General features: G+C 36.9%; 1 protein-coding gene across 1 annotated transcript in view; it reads right to left on the bottom strand.

The window, feature by feature from the left end:
* Nucleotides 1–13,806, bottom strand: part of spock2 (SPARC (osteonectin), cwcv and kazal like domains proteoglycan 2) — a 43,334-nt gene extending 29,528 nt beyond the window's left edge. Inside the window, exon 1 of the mRNA XM_051917989.1 lies at nt 13,504–13,806. Within this exon, the coding sequence (XP_051773949.1) occupies nt 13,504–13,692 (189 nt within the window). The 5' untranslated portion in view covers nt 13,693–13,806. The remainder of the gene's footprint in view (nt 1–13,503) is intronic.
* Between the last annotated feature and the right edge of the window lie 4,362 nt (nt 13,807–18,168).

Raw genomic sequence — 18,168 nt, 5'->3', positions numbered from 1 at the left:
CTCGTCAAAACCAGTCGCTTTAAACTTACTGCTGCACTGCTTGCTTAACTGCAACATCATGGTGATGGACCTTGTTATTGACTTCCTGATATCTGCATTATTTAATACCTGCTACAGACTGTGCGATTTCGGAAGTCCTATAAGATCATTACAAATCACACTGTGCGACATGGATCTAATAAACTTGGGTACAACATGTGTGTACTGTACGATGATGACACCTATTGAATCGTAGGCTATGACGCAAGTTAGTAATACAGAAGAATAAAAAGTCATTAGCATGTGCTAGTGGTAAACAAATAGAGCAAGATTAATCGCACTTTGGCAATTGTGTTTTTTATGTGCTGAAAAAAAGAGGAAGAAGCGAAAGAAGAGAATATGGACACGGTCTAGGGAAAAGAGGCAAACTTGGCATGCCAATTTTGCAAATGGAGCTTTAGTTTTAAAGGGATGGTTCACCCAAAAATGAAAATTCTGTCATCATTTACTCGCCCTCAAGTAGTTCCTGTATAAATTTCTTTCTTTTGTTGAACACAAAGGAAGATATTTGGAAGAATGTCAGTAACCAAACAGATCTCGCCCCCCCATTGACTGCCATAGTATTTTTTTTTCTACTATGGTAGTAAATAGGGGACAAGATCTGTTTGGTTACTGACATTCTTCCAAATATCTTCCTTTGTGTTCAACAAAAGAAAGAAATTCATACAGGTTTGGAACTACTTGAGGGCGAGTAAATGATGACAGAATTTTCATTTCTGGGTGAACTATCCCTTTCATTTTTTTGTGCCATGACGCGTTGATCAATACGCCATTTCATGTTGCACTTTTATTGGCCAGTCAGTAGAAGTAGGTTGTAGCAGCAAACACACTGAGATGATCATGCTAAATTTCTGACACTCAGAAAATTATAGCGGGCAATCTTTGGTCGCAAGATCATGACGATCAGCCGTTACTTCACGACTGGGCATCTTTCATCTGGGACAGCCCAAAATCGTACAATGTGTACCGGGCATTAGTCTGTTTTTGCTGTCTTGGCAAAGGAAATGGTGTACTGAGACATTAGCCCCTGGTTTCACAGACAAAGCTTAAACTAGTCCTAGACTAAAATGCATGTTTGAGCTGTTTTAACTGAAAGGAACTTGCACTGACATATCTTAAAATATGTCAGAGCCATTGTTTTGTCTCAAGATACACACCAGTCATTTTTTTTTCTAGGGTACGTTTATAAAAGCTACTTAAATACCCTAATTGAACTAAGGCCTAATCCTGGCTTAGTCTAAGCCCTGTCTGTGAAACCGGGCCTAGATGTCCATAATCAATAAACATCTAATAAACAGAGTGGTGAAACCTCTTGAATATATATTTTAAATTTAGTTTATGCAAATTGAAGGAACCACCCATTCAAACACAACTCTAAATTCTTTAGATATGCACTTTTGAGAGAACAGAGTTGTACACTCAGTGAGCGTGAAGTATGTGGAAAATACTGTGTCACATCAATGTGTTCCCCCTCGCTGAAAAGATGCAAGGATGAGTCAGAGCAGAGAAATATTGCCACGGCTAACAGAAATATTGCCACAACATATCATCGCCATCTAATTTTATATGACCATCATCACAACACATCACCATCATCAAGATTTCTTAAAAGCTTAAAAAACTTGAGAATTCCTCTAGCTTAATAGAGCGTGCCACTTTTTCAGAGGCCTTGGTTCCAAAAGTATTTTTCCCATTGGGTTTTTTTTTTTTTTAAATGTTTTTGTTTAAGAGTGCCATGAACCAAATCAACCAGCTGCAAACTTTATTTGAAGCAAAAAAGAATTTAAAAATCAGACAAAGGTAAAAGACTGTGTACTTAAAGTCCCCCTGTAGTCAATAATTTTATCCCTTAAAACTCATCTTTGATCACCAAAATGACATATTTAAATGTTTTTTCCTTTAAAAAAAAAATTCTTAATGCCTTAAAATAGCTTGAATGTAACTCTACACCCTTGCCTCATTTAATATACACGGATCTATGAATATGCTAATTAGCCCCACCTCCACTCACTCGCACAAGCTCAAACGAGATCCACTCGGTCAACTTACTGAGGTAAACGCTGCACAATGGTTTTGCTTTTTACAACGGCAGACACATGACGGTAATTAATATGATTAGTGTTTGCTTGACTACATTATCAAACAGCTAATAATGTGTTGCTAGAGTTACACAAACCATGTTACTGTTCGCGAGTCAGACAGCTGCCTTCTAACAATCAGTATCCTTAGAAATGCTTTGAACAACTCAGAACGTCAGTGGATATGCATCATATACCCGGCATATTGCTAAATCTACCCGATTTTTCATATCAACAGAAAAATATATTGGCATAACCTTCTTTTGAGACTCCCTTGCGCGCCACGGTCAGTTAATGATATGCTAAAGCCCGCTGGCACATTGACGTGATTTGTTACAAGGTAATACCAGCGATTTTAAACCAAGACTGTCTTTGGTTTACTGCAGTTTTAAAGAGAAAATACTCAGCAATGGTGTTATAAATTTGCATTTTGTTTGTCTTAAAGCATATTAAAAACACCAGACATATGAACAACATTAAAAACTTGGTTTTCACCACAGGAGGTCTTTAACAACTCAATGAGGGAAAGAACTACAATCTCATGAAGTATTGCGAAAGACACAACTGATTAAAAACGATGGATAAATCTAAAAAGATCAAAGATGTTTATTATATAATTACATAGAAAATATATTTTAAGTTTATAGCAAAATGTGAATACAAATATTTAAGTGGTTTGAGAGACAAGGGAAACTGTCATTCGCAGTGCTTTATGTGAGTGGGTGGGCGGTAAAGTGTTCTTTTGTCGCGATTCTCTGATTGATGGATGTTTCTATGCAGAATCATGGGTATTGTAGTTTTTCATCAGGAATTCCACTTTAGAATGCGATTATTTAAAAAATAAGTTGAAATAATGAGGGCTGATGGCTTCAACAAGGGGAAAGTATAGAGAGGGGAAAATTACATACTTTCTTTAACGGAAGATATATTAATATTATGAATCATCATACTAACAGCTCTAACGTCATCCAAAATATGACCACATGTGGATGCAGAAACCCGACAATTTGTTGTCTTTGAGAGCATAAAGACATTTTAGAGTCAACTTAAGCATTTAAGACAATCTAGGAAGCAGTCATCCTCAGATGAGCCTCTCCTGTATCCGAAGTGAGCTCATCTTTGGCCTGCCTTGAGTGAAGGCTGCCAGGACTATCCCTCAGAGGACATTGGTCTCATCAAAAACACCACAGAACGCATCAACCCCTTCTGTGCTGACTGACAGCTCTTTTATCCCTCATATGTCTGAAATGTAATCGGGCATGTCTGAACATGCACTCTGTAAATTCAGCTTCGATTTGGAGGCCCTGATAACACCTGTGTATGTTTATATGACATACAAGCATTTGATTGGCACTTGAGAAGAAGATGAAAAGTGATACACATGTGCGTGTGTGCGTGTGTTCAAGCAGCAGTTGGCGGGTGAACTGGATCTGTCTTTTTCACTCATACTTGACAGTTACATCACAATGCAGAGAGAAAATGCAGGAACGTACCACTGTGCTCCTCTATTGCTGCTGCTACAAAAACATCTGCGACAGTGACACAGCACAAAGTCATCAGGGAACATAAATCGTACTTAACACGTATTTACCTTTCAATTCATAGTTTTCACATGATGTCACAACCATATAGGAACACCCACCAGGAAGGCAAAACAAGGCTTGTCCGACTGTTACTTTTACCAGGGTTGTACTAAGTACTAAAAGAGTGATGTTAAAAGACCAAATTCAGTACACACCTTATTGATAATGAATATGATGTACATGCACTGTTAATTATCTTGCTGTCAATGGAGGCCTCACTAAGCCATTGGATTTTATCAAAAATATCTTAATTTGTGTTCCGAAGATGAACGAAGGTCTTATGGGTGTGGAACGACATGAGAGTGAGTGATAAATTACAGGATTATCATTTTTGGATGAACTAACCCTTTAATACATTAAGCTATGTGAAGCATTTTTCAGGTTAAGCGTGTTGTCGCTCTGTTTTAGCAGCATAATATACAAAACGATCCATATGCAGTTTGTTCACATGTCTTTTCTTGTTTCAAGCGGTGAGCTAAATATTCATGCCTTGAAACAGATGGAAAATTGACAGGCCTATGCTGCATTTCTCTGGATATTTTGCCATCCAGGTCTCCACACCAGTCATGTGACTGAAAACTAATTGCCGTAATGAATAAGCCAGGGACTAAAAATTAAAACATTATAAAATAACAAAATAGCCACTAATGATATAAAAGCTATAATTTAAAAACTAGAAAGTTGGCATGGCCTGGTCTCTATCATACCCACTCCTGTCGGGAACTCTCTCCGACAAGGAAGAGAAGAAATTATTGAATAAATTCGTTATTTTTGTTTTGTTTTTGCGCACAAAAAGTATTCTTGTTGCTTCATAACATTAAGGTTGAACCACTGCAGCCACGTGGCCTATTTTAACAATGTCTTTACTACCTTTCTGAGCCTTGAAAGTGGTAATAACGTTGCAGTCTTTCAGAGGTCAGAAAGCTCTCAAAAAATTTCATCAAAAATTTGTGTTCTGAAGATGAATAAAGGTCTTGCAGGTTTGGAACGACATGAGAATAATTAATAACAGAATTTTCATTTTTGGATGAACTAACCCTTTAAGGTCGCTGCTGAGAATGGAGATGAAGATCGCAGAATAAAGGCTCGTATTTGGGTCTGTTTCTCACAATCGTATGGATTCTAAAGATTTAAAATTGATTACTTTTGTGAATTTATGTTGCATTATTCAGTGTATTTTATGGTTCTATTGTCAGTCATAGCATAGGACTATCTTGAGAAAATGCCTTTTGTGTCCCACGGCAAACAGAATAAATATTACATGATGTAAGAAGTTATGCACTCAATGAGCTGAAGCACTACTGAACAACAATATTCATCAAGCGATTAAAAACGTCATTCTACTATATTTAATTTTAGGAGCCAGCCCTTGTCACTATTTTGCCTGGCACCCTGCTTTCAGCGTGTAACCTCCCACCTTGTTGTCTCTTTAATTTCATGTCATGCCTTGTAACCTTGAGGGGATTCCAGTTTGGCCGTCTCTATTTTGCCTTTTCTTTTTTCACACATACTAGAGATTTGCTTTGACAAGTTTTGCATGCTCAAAATTACTCCTTGTTGGAGGCGCACAGAGAAGCAGCCTTCCATAATTGATTAAAGCCGGATGGACCCTGGTGGTAATGACCTCACAATGGCCTCACACCCACATATTCATCACTCCACAGTGTTGCTGGAAATCACGCAGACTCCTTACAGTTCATAAACACCCCAGGCAGTGCATGAAGCTGAGGGCCCACACATCCATTCTCCCTTTGACTCTGAATCTAATCGGTCGTGTTCCACAAGCGAAAAAATCAAGAGAAAAACAGATACTGTATTATATCGGAACCTTCCAAACTATGTTTTCACTGTCACACCACGGCTATAGCTGACAGGCAAGCACAAGCCTCCCACCTGATTTATGCATAGGGCCTTTTCCGACTGGGCTTTTCAGATTAACCGCACACGGCAACATCAAAAGCTTCGCTAACAGCCCCCACTCTCTCTACTGTGAACATATCCTTGCTCTCCACATACAGAAAAAACTCTGGCCTGCCATTCTGTAAGGGTTTTTGTAGTGCCAAAAGCGGCAGGCAGCTCCTCCAGGACAGAACTCAAAGACAGTGCTGACTTCTTAGAGAGAATGCCCTAAGAGTATTTGTCACTGACTCATGCCTTTAAGTGAAAACGTATAACTGAGGGTGAATGCTTTGTGGTGACTTTTGCCGTTATCTTTATTGAGACACAATAAGAGGTTACCGCGTGCACTTTGATGCATGAGACGTGTAACAATTTGAGATTGCTTGACTTCTTGACACCTGACTCATTGTAAACAGATGAAGTGATCCATCTAGTACAAATGCCCAGCAGATACGCAGCACTGTAATACTCTATTATGGACAGCTCACAGATGGACAATGAGATCACATTGTAATTTTAACAATTTTAATCAACTAACTTATCATGATAAATCAGTTTGCCAACTTGTGCCCCAAGTTGGAACAAAATGAAGTGCTCAAGTATCATACAACAGTTTAATAAACAAGAAGATAATATTGATTAAAGCGTGGTGTAAAGTATTTGAATAAATGTGATTAGTTGCTGTACTTAAGTATCTTTTTGGCTTCTTTGTACTTTGTATCAAAGATATTAGCAACTTTTACTCTCTACTTGACTAAATCTTTAAATAAGTATATGTACTCTGTACTTCAATACATTTGTAATGAGTAATGCAATTATTCAATTCTAATCAAAATAATTCAATTTTAGAAAATAAATAAAGGACTAGTGCATCTTTTAGTCTACATTTAGTACAAGTAAAATACTTAAGTACTGTTCAAATCAGATACTTTAAGACTTTTAATCAAGTGGCATTGGAATTGGTCACTTGTAGCTTGTAATTGAGTCATTTTCGATGTAAGGTATCCCTACTTTTACTTAAGTATGGTTTTCAGGTACTCTTTACACTACTGGAGTAAAGGTACATTAAGAACGGTACACTGTAAAAAAGAATTGTTGGTTTAACTTAAAAAAAAAGTAAGTTACCTGGTTGCCTTAAGATTTTGAGTTCATTGAAATTAAAAATTTGAGTTAATACAATGAAGGCGATTGGTTTAATCAACAGAAACTCAAAATATTATGTTATATGAACTACATTAATTATCTAAGTTGATTTGACAAAAGAAAAAATGTTGTGATAACAAATCAGGAAAATCATTTTTTACAGTGTAACTATAAAGATAACTACAACGATAACTATATTAGCGTTCACACCAACTCAAGATTCTGTTTATTATATGCACATTGCGCACTCTTCATTTATGTTGTCTGATGCTTTAAATGCTCAAACTCCATAAAGTTGGGGGGATTCTGTTTAGAACGATTATTAAAAATGTATAGTTATAGTTATCCATGGGGTGAACTGGCCTTAATTTAGACAAAATTCCAAATGAAGCCACAGCCAAATTAACTGTTGTAGTTATGAATCAACAAACATTAATTCCAGAATGAATCAGTGTGTTTGAACGAATCGGTTGAGTGAATGATTCATTGACTTAATGAGGACAGTCACCTACTTTGTTCCTAAGTGAATGATCTGTATTTTTGAACAAATCAGTTGAGCCCATGACCCTATCCACCTTATTTTAAACGTCAGAGCGGGCGTGGCCATTTGTAACCTGAAAATGCGAGACTTCCAGTGTTATCCGCTTCCAGTTGTTTTTAGATGTACAAAAAAAGCTCTTTATGCTGCTTTATATTACAAACTGTATTTCTTACCAAATTATTTTCATGTATTACCATAATTATAAACACACTGATTTGTAGCATAAATAGTTTTACCATATTTACTTTACTTTGTTGTTCTTCTAGTTATTAACCTACAAGTGGCTAATAAATCAAAAGTCTTGCACATTCACAGAAAGTAGCTAACTTCGCTTTGCAAAATAAGGTGGATAGACTCACTCATAAGATGTTGGTCTGTATTAGTACTTTTGTAACAGCACTCGGAAAATCAAAATTAAGGACTGGAACTAGCTGTTTCTATATATTAATTTTAGAAAAGTTTGGGGCACAACTACGGTAGTCAGACCAATGGCAGATGGGAAATGCTGGCAGTGCAGAAATTATATAAAACACAATAGGCGAAAATGTAGACATTTCTCAATGCAAATTAGGGTGTCAAATTATCTCAAACACGCCCAGAAAAATTCCTTCAGTCAGTACTGTTCAATCTTCTGGCCTCTTCAGCATCAATAACACTCTCACCGATTCTAAGGAACCAACTGACAGCTCTGAAAGTGAGAGAGAACAATACAGCACAGGGAAGTGCCGCCTTTAAATGAGCAAATCTGACACTAGAAGCAGTCAATAAGGCTTCCTCTGCTTGTGAATGGAAGAAATGAAGGACTCAAATGCTGGGGGTTATAAGGGGATACAGGCTTGACAGTTCATATTACCTCCATACATTTACGGAGCTCTTTAGGCTTAATCCTGCCTTATTACCGCTGGAGGCAAAATTCACTTTAATGGGATTTAAAACAAGTCACTTAAATTGGACATTTTCCAAAAAAAAAAAAAGCATGTCTTATTTTGAGCACATTTCAAATAAATGCCAGCTTCATCAAGGATGAGCAGTCTTAGGGGGCAAAAATAACACTGTCATGGATGTATTTGTAATTGGATGCCCAGAACAAGAGCCCTTTATTCGGCGGTTTTGGTAGGTCAGGTTGATCTTCAGAGAACACAGTGTTTTGTACCCAAACTCCCAGGGGCTGCAAGAAACAGTCAAGAGAGTGACAGAAATGTAAGGTAGCACTTGTTCCTTTCCATATATTGGAAGGAAAAAGACATGTTAAAAGAGCTGTAAGTCCCATTTCATGTCTCAAACTGGACCAAAGCCTCCAAAAATTAGCCTGGGTATGCCACTCACCGCACCTGCACTCTCCAGATAAAAAGTCCAATTCAGCAAGGCCCAGACCCCAGGAGCAGAATGATGAAAGGCCAGTTTCTCTCCACTCAATTAAAGCCCACCTACACTCCTGGTCTATAGCCAAGACATGCTGCTGCAATGCCCTCACTCGCTTTTGTCAACAGCCATCTTACCGCACTCAATTTCCCCTGCCCCGCAGGCCCGTGACCTCCTCCTCGGACAATCCAGCCTGTTGAGTCTCTCAATTCGGGCTGAGAGTGACAAACAGATGTGCATAAACATGCATCAACTGAGTTCCAAATAAAGCATAATGTTTTGCATTTGAGTGCACTGAATGCTGATTTATCATGGCTGAGATCTTAATGGGGTATTTGGGTGTATCATCTTAAACTGCATTATCCGTAATTATGGACCATATGCTATACAGCTCTGGCAATTGCGAGGACATTCCCACCTCTATGAGGGTTCTTGATGGACCAGAGCCGTGATGGGCCAGTGCAGAGGTTCTCTGTAGATGCACATCCATTCGGCTTGTCAACTCACTTCTTCTGACAGCCAAATATCGATGCATTCGCATACTGCCAGGTTATTTTAAACTACGATCATCAGTGACGAACACAAACTTGCTTAGCTGTGCCAAACGAAGCCTTCTGGCCAAAAAAGAGACTAATGCATTTAACATTTAAGCCACAAAAATTCATAAATTAAGAAAAAGGCACAACTAAAGCAATCACAATGAACAGGCTTCCTCCACCCACCTTGAATGTGCACTTTATATGAAATGGCAATGAATGGTTAAATGGAAAACCATTTTCAGTGTAGGCTTGAAACATTTTTTCCTCATTAAAAATGTAGTGGTGGAATAACAGGTGCAAGCAGACACAGCGTTCTGGAATGAGGGAAAGAGCTGATTTTTAATGAGCTTCTTCTACATTGTGAAGAGGGGGAGAGAATGAGTGGGTTAGCCAGCCACCGTATGATTGGTTGTTTACTTTCAGTAGAATAGATAACAGATTCACTCCTGGTTTCTCTCTTTAACAGTCTAAGGTATAGGGTGTGTGGGGTGCAATCAGCCATTTACGCTCAGCAACTCTAATAGTGTTTACAGATAATGAATGTGAACATATCACTTCACAAGATGTTTATTAGGGGAAAAAAAGTCTAGCGAGCAAATATGCACTGAATTGATCCATTACATCATTTTTTTACTCCCTTGAATTATTTTTGATCATATCTCGTTTATATGTGGACCATAATGTTGGGAAAATCTGATATATAGCTCACTTCAAAATTAATGTTGCAAAGGCAATGGTGAATATAATTGTGTCCAACGGGGATTTGTCATTTTTAACCGCTCAGTCTATTACATTCTCGCAGTATATTTGGTCTTAAATACCGAGCATGAAATAAGATTTAATTTTCCACTTGTATGGAAATAGATAAGAGAGTATGACAAAAGTGGTACTGATTCTAGTCGATATCAGCAGTCAGAATTGATCAGATTGTAATGTAATCTTATCTAATGCAGTCACTGTTATTATTTTTTTTAAATGTGAATAACTCAATGTGAATCGAACTTGAAGTATTATACTTTGGAAGTCTCAAAAGTTTCATGCATTATAAATCAATCAACAAAATGAAAACTTTTATGTACTGTAGAATGGCTATTTAAATGGACCTAACTCAATATGCTAAAATGAGAATCTGACATACTTCATTCCCAGATGGGAACAAATAATAATGTGCTGTATTTATTCTCAGTAGACCAATGTCTGAGACCAACCGTCTGAGAGGTCTTTGTGTCAGCTTTCCATTTTAGGTGTTATATCGTATGATATCATAAATTTGACAAAGCAAGGTAATAAACCCTATCGGGTCTCAATGCACTACTTACGCACTATCACACACCCGAAGCGCGCACCGAAAGCCACCTCTCAGACAGCACGTGATCTCGAATTCAGATCTTTCGCAACTTATTGGACTTGAATGGTTAAATACACACACAGTTATGTCAAAATGCACGTCTTGGCGAATATAAACGTAACACAGTCTTAAGTGAATTGAAAATTGGATGTGTGTCAATAGGATCTGTGCATTAGGTCTTAAAGTGACAGCAGCCTAATACACTGTACCTGCTGCTGTCTGTGATGTTAACCAAACAACAAAAGTAAAAAAGAAAATCACTCACCGCTCTTGACTGAAGAACTTTAGTAGCTTTAATAAGAATCAGTGTATATTTAATTCATACAGTGAAGACTACACAGTGCTTTATTTTTACATTTTGATTACTTTATTCAATTTCTGTATTATTTCTTACTTGAATGCTACTGCTGAAAAAATTAAAGCACTGTTTATTTCACTTGTATCTTTGTTTTTTGTATCTGTCCTACTGTTTGTTACTTGCAACTTTGTTCTTCTTATCAATAACGAAGATAAAATAAAATAATTATATTATGATTCATATCCATTATTAAATTACTTTTCCTGTTGTTTTAGGTGTTTGTTGCGGCATCGGTTCTGTAGTAGTATTGACATATTTTAGTCAGGTATCATATCAAAGTCAAAATTTTGGTATGTGACAACACTAGTTGGTAGTTCACATACATTTTTTTGTAACATTTAGGCTGTGGAAAAAAAAAAAAAAAAATCAAACAAATGCCCTGCATTTCCATAATATCAAAAGGAGCTACAATTCAAATTTTAAAATATAAAGACATTTTATTGAAATATTTGCATATATAATGAAATGAAGAGGGAGGACACCTCCTAAGATTTCTTAAATAAACTTCAACATCAGTCTCATTACAATGATCTCATGTATTTAAAAAATAAAAATGAACCAAGAAGGGAATGCAAAATGTATATGAAATATTTATGTCATGAGCTTTTCATGTTCTGCTGCTTTCATCAGTGTTCGCTTGAGTTATATCATTATTCTGCTGTGAGAACCTCAAAGGACTTTGAAAGCCAACATCAATTTGGATTATTTGCCTTTGTCACTAGCAACACTTTAAAAATGAAATAAGCCGAGTTCAGAGAGAGATTAATTTTCAGGGTCTACATCAGTTCCATCTCTGTCTCTGATCAAAGATAACAGGTGACTGTTAAAAAGGTACTGAACTGTGTCAGAGGGCCTGTCGCTGTCTCTGGTGCGAATCCTTTCAATCTCAGAATAATAAACAAGTTTACAAGCACCAGTGTGGATTTACCATCATATAAAACCATTCATAAATGTATTTTGATATTGATTCTAATCAGGGCTGTGCAGGTCGACATATCGGTCAGTCACAAGCCTATTTAAGTGATCAACTGCACTACTGGTGGTTGTTTTCAGAGATGATATATTATTTCAACCTCTGTAGCAGTGCTATGCGCATCTTCTGATGTATCGTCTTGTTCAGTGGGTCCTGCATATCTTAGTTAAAGTTAAAATGAAAAAAAAAAAAGCTAATTTGTAGTAATCATTCACAATAAGGGACTTCCCATATGTGCAATGACATGACAACCCAAACAAAACAGCTGACAGCATGTCATGGGCCAGTGCTATTCAGTGCAACTGAAGTGTGTCACCTCATGTACAGTTCAAGAAACAACAGTAGGAACATCCTGCATTTTAATTAGATGGTTGAGCCAGAGATGGTAAAAGGGCTGAGATTTTTTTTTTTTTTTTGGTTTTCTTTTCTCCCACCAAAACAACCGCTGCATGTGTCAGACAAGCATCGCTCCTCTGCTATTCATATGTGTTAGATGGTGTGATCAATATCCATTGATCGGAGAATACAGAGTCTGCAGCAGGGCCTAGTTTGAATGTAAGCCACTGCTGTGTCCATCTATTTATAATCCCGGTCTAATTCGCACTTAATCTTTTCATTCCCATATTTTGATAAATTCCTGGTTCTCTTAGATGTGTTTTTCCACGTAATCATTTAAGGAGTTATACACTTAATCCAGTTCTAGAAGGGTAAAAATAGCTGCCGGCCAAACACTGATGGAGATAAATCACAGTTTCTGTTGGGTGGTTTAATGTTTCATTTGGAGCAGCAAAACTAAACAGAACTAAACAGAAAATAACGGAGAACCTTTTTTGTTCTCAAGAACGGTAGGTCACCCGCCAACTATGAATAAATATGAAGTCCTAATATCAATCATCGCTTTACCTAATTTTGATAGTGTTGCATATTCATTATAATCATTGATTTTTGACCAACAATCACAAAGGATATTTTCCCTTACGAGGCCAGGACTGTTTTTATGCATATTCATAAAGAAATACCAGGAACAGGAACAAATAACATCTGAATAGGGACACATGCTACAACATAACCTTTGCAAGATTAATCAATCCATAAATCTCCCTTTGAATACATGTGAAGTCCTAATCAATTATTAAAGTTGCCTATTATTACATCACATCCACCAGCTGGGCAATGAATGACACTCTAATGAAATCTGCAATCTTTATTCTGTAATCAAACCTGTTGTCAATTAAACAAACAACAACAGATGGTACATTGTTACCAATTAGGCTATATTTAGGGTTTGACTGAAGATTTGAGCATCTTCAGAGTTTTTTTTCCTATGTAAAATACTTCCAAAGATTTGTCTAAAGTCTTTTACAGATAAATAAATTTAAAGTATTTTACTACATTTACGGTATGAACTCAACAGTTCAACCTATTCTATACCAAGAGCTTTTTATCATCTTAAACGCAACTGCTTTCAAAAGGAAGATTGATTTCTTTGGGAATGTTGAAGGACTAATGGTGTCTAAGGAATAACAGTCCAGCATACCATTCCTAACACTTCCTAACAAATCTAAACCATCGGTTATTGACACGAGCTAAGCAGATAGAGTCATGTAATGTCATCATTCATCGTCTTAAAGACAACTCACATCTCTGAAGCGGTTCCAGTGCTTGATCTTGCGACTGTACTGGGAAATGGTGGACAGCCACTGTTCATCTTCCATGAAATTCCCCGTTTTCTCCGCTTCTTTCCCGCTCTTAACGTCCACCTGCACGGAAACCCGTACGAGCATCAGCAACGGGACGAGAAGACATCCCAGATCATTCATCCACACCATTTTTGTCTGATGTCTCGATTCCTCTGCTTTAAAGGACGAGAGACGGATGCTGAGACTACAGTGAAGTGTGACCTGATTACAGGATGCGTCTTCCCTCTATAGAGAGAGAGAGAGAGAGAGAGAGAGAGAGAGAGAGATGAAGACGCGAAGAGCTGCTGCTATCAAGCTCGTCAGTGAATGCACGTTCTGAATTTCATTAAATTCAGTTATCGTCACATTATAGAATCATTTAGAATGTCAGTTAGCCCATAACCACTGAGAACAGAAAATAACCATGAGACAAAATATGTCCCACACTTTTACCTGCCATTCGTTTTTTAACTAAAAGTATTTCCGCAAGATCACTAGAATTTTCTTAACACAAATGTAGGATAGTATTTCATTTGATTTTCTCCTTTTTTAAAAATTAACTTACATGAAAAATAAAAAAAAAATAGATAACATCATAGTCTTCTTTATATAGTCTATTCTGTTTATATGGGATCTAATTAAAATTATGCAAATCTCAAACAATTTATTTACAATTTGTGGGGTGGTGGGAATGCACAGACCTAGTGGTGGGGGTCTTTCTGCAGGTTACAGCGATGCTCCAGTAGGTGGCGACAAGAGACTTTCTTTGTGAGTGAATCATTGCTCATTCATTCAACTGATTCGTTCAGAACACTTTTAGAAACGGAACAAGGCTGCATCTGAAATCGCATACTTCCCTACAATGTTTTAATATTTTGTGCCGGCAATTAGCTTAGTCATAAATAGAAAAGCCTGACAATGTCACTTGCTAGGCCTATCTTTACGCCCCCCAACTCGCAAAGATCAATCCCCAGCTTTCCAATTGTATTTACGACATTATGGTGGCGTTCATGTGCGTTAAACTCGTAAATACGATCTTTCCGACAGCAGACTCTAATTATTTATTCAAAATAATTACCTACTTAAGAGAGTAGCCTATGTGATTTCAAACGCAGCCCAAGTCTTTATGAGTGAGTTATGGAATCATTCACTCAACCAATTTGTTGCAGAAGCCGAAACAAGTGACTGGCTGAATTTGGAATAGCACACTATACTCATACTATTTCTACGTGTGTATATATATATATATATATATATATATATATATATATATATATATAGCAATAGTAAGAGTAGCCTATTTAAAATCAGTAACTGTCTTTATGAGCGAATAATTTAATCATTCATGCAACCAATTTGTTAAAAAAATAATTTGTTTTAAATGAATAAATATTTAAAAACCTAAATCACCTCTTCCCTAGTAACAAGTGATATCTAGGGAACACTAATGTAGACTTGGCCTAATACCATAAAATGCTGTAAAGTAAACATTTATGTAAACTTTTAATTTATATTTTGATTTACATATTTATTTAGTGATTATTTAGATGCCTATTTCCTATGTTTTGTTTATTGCATTTTGTTTTAAATAGACTGAAAAAATGTATAGCTTGTCTTGGTTTCACCCGAAAGAGTATAAAATAGTTTGCTACCTTCTTTTGCAGCAGGGCTTCAATTTTACTGTGTGCACAAGGGAAAATCTTTATGATTGATCAAATGCAAGCAACCAGTTCACATTAATGAGGACCATGAGTGGTTGTCTGGATTGAAATCATTTATGACTGTGTTGTGATATTTAATACAGCTTAGGTTTGATATGATGCATCATTATGGACCAAATACATGTTTTATCTGAACGAAACTTAAAGTACTTAAAAGATGGAAACATGCACCCTGATATTGACACCAAAACAATGTGACATAAAAAGCACTGACTGACAGGACAATTGATGGAGCACACATGACATTGTTTATCTGTGTGTGAATATGTCAGCGTATAGTGTAACTCAACCCTGAAAGCCCCACAGGGGGTTTCAAGTGGTCATTTTTGACCATGGCTTTGGATGTCACTATCTGTAGTTTCATACATACATATATGTGACACCTGATTCATATGAAAGAACATACGCTGCAGGCAAGCAATGCAAACCTCAACATACTTGACATACAACATGCAGTCTCTAATAAAGACAGGGATATGGGCCTATATATAAACATATTTTTGTATATAAATTGTAATAATGTGTGTAAATTCCACAACACTTTTTCATAAAAACAGTGTATTTCATCGTATTTTATATATATATATATATATATATATATATATATGCGTGTGTGTTCTCTCTTTTCACATTCCTTGGGAATCAAACCATCTCGTTGTTGCCAGCACCATGCATTACTGTATGAGCAAGACAGGAAAGGACATAAGAGACACATTGACTCTGGATTACTCCTCCTCTCACTAAGAAAGAAACATCAATGTTTAGAGGTGATGTTGTACCACACCGATCAGGACGGGGTGCATCTTTTTCCCTGCTCTCAGCATATCCTAGCTCTGCAGCGCAGTGTCACTTCTGCCACTGATATGCTGCAGTGAAGTCAAATCCTACACTTACCCTGCTTCATTTCATTCTTCTCATCTGCAATGAGAGTCTAAAAAGTCCCATATTTCATTACCTTGCACAGTAAGTTACACTCTTGTATGTTTCCCTTTAGTGATTTTTAGTGATACTGATATGTTTTTTCACCTTTGGTCTCATTTGGGCTTTGCTGATTCAAGGTGGCAGTTTTTTCAGAGGTAACTGGAGACATATGGACACACACACACACTGACTGTACACTATCCTGTCTGCTAATCAAATAAATAAATATACATGAAATTTAAACATAAATATTGATTTTTTTTATGAAGTTATTGATAGCATAGCCTATTACAATAAAGAAAATAAGACAAACATTGCAACAATGTTACAATAATGTAATATGGAAGTCCTCTGAGGTCATTTTCACAAGAGAAACACAAAAGTAGCAGTGATTCAGGACTGATACCCAGCTAACACAAAATGTGTTCCAAGAACGTTTTTGCTAACGTTCCCATATAAGGTATAAAAACTTAATTTCTGAATGTTCTCTGAACGTCCAAAAGTTTTTAAAATGTTTTAAATACACTTTTTCTTGGTTATGTGAACATTAAGGGAACATTCCATTCCAAACATAATGGGATTGATACTTTTGAATGTTCTCTGAACATTCTGAAACTAGTAACATTTTTGTGCAAACGTTTGGAGAACATTATTAAAGACCAGATAACTTTAAACGAAAGTTCTATTAATATTACTGGAGAACTTTTGTTCATAACTTTGAGAGAACCTTGCCACAACGTTATCTAAAGTTCTATGAACTTTCCCTGTTAGCTGGGTATACAGCATTGCCATGGATGACATGTGAATATTAGAAAGTAATCTTTGGATGGCACTATTGACCAATCAGAATCAAGTATTCCAGAGAGCTGTGTTATAATAAGATCTGATAATCCATTCTCTCTGGATTAGAGTTTTTTTTTTTTTAAAGGCTCTGCCTTTAAAGCTTTAATACTCAATTCTGCATTGCAAGGTGTTATTTCTTCATGCTTCCTCACCAGTATAAATCTGCACTCAAAATGTCAGCTGCAGCGTTCTCTTTCTCAGAAGCACACAGCATAATCTTTAAAGTGGCTCAATTAATCTTCGCTGAGAGCGTTAAACAATACCTTAGCCCATTATTGCCTTCCTCTGCATGCAGCAATACTGGCAGACATGATCTTTGCACAATTTTGCTGACAGAAGGATTTTAGAGTTGTTTTAGGGTTAGGTTCCCCAAATAGGGGGCCAAATTGTAAATGGCATGACATTTTAATAAATTAATTTCTGTGCAATAATGTCACTGAAGGAAAGCGACCTCCTCATGGTCCACTAGATAAGTGGCTCGAATCTCTGTGTTACCCTTAAGTGTAACTTTACACCTAAACTTGCTGTGCAGCGTATTGGAACTGCATGAAAGAACACCATCTCAGCAAGAATTATCCAACATCAGAGTTTCTCCTGGCCCTCTGGGAGCTGGGATCCTTTTCGTCCTCCCCTGCAATAAATCAAATCTTAAATGGAACAGTGTTTTGGATGAAGACACACACAGAGACACATTATTTAGATGCAGTGTGCATACTGAGTTAGACTAGTCTTGACATTAATAATCAAACACAATTCACTCCCTCAAACCTTCATGCTTCAGCATTTTGCAGTCAGACGCCATTATCATGCCATAAGCAATCACAATCAGTTCATAGTTCTTCTGGAGATAATAATGGTTTCAAGACTTTAAACATCAGTGACCACAAACAAAACAGGAGTCTGTCTTCTTCACTAAAAGCATGGTGTTTCTATGGTTACTGACTAATCAAAGCGGTCCAGGGACTGTTCCGTTGCTCCTCCCTTCACTGCTGCCCGTGAAATCAGCTCAATTCATGATTTCATGAAACTCTGACCACCAACACTGAACCCACCTGCAGCAGTCCGGACACTTTTAGTCTGCCTGGATTTCTTCCTAATAAAATGCTTTTTTAAGGTCATTATAGGATAGTTATATACAGGT

Source organism: Ctenopharyngodon idella, chromosome 13 (genome assembly GCF_019924925.1).
Source record: "Ctenopharyngodon idella isolate HZGC_01 chromosome 13, HZGC01, whole genome shotgun sequence".
Lineage (NCBI taxonomy): Eukaryota > Metazoa > Chordata > Actinopteri > Cypriniformes > Xenocyprididae > Ctenopharyngodon > Ctenopharyngodon idella.
This window is presented reverse-complemented; position numbering and strand designations above follow the sequence as displayed.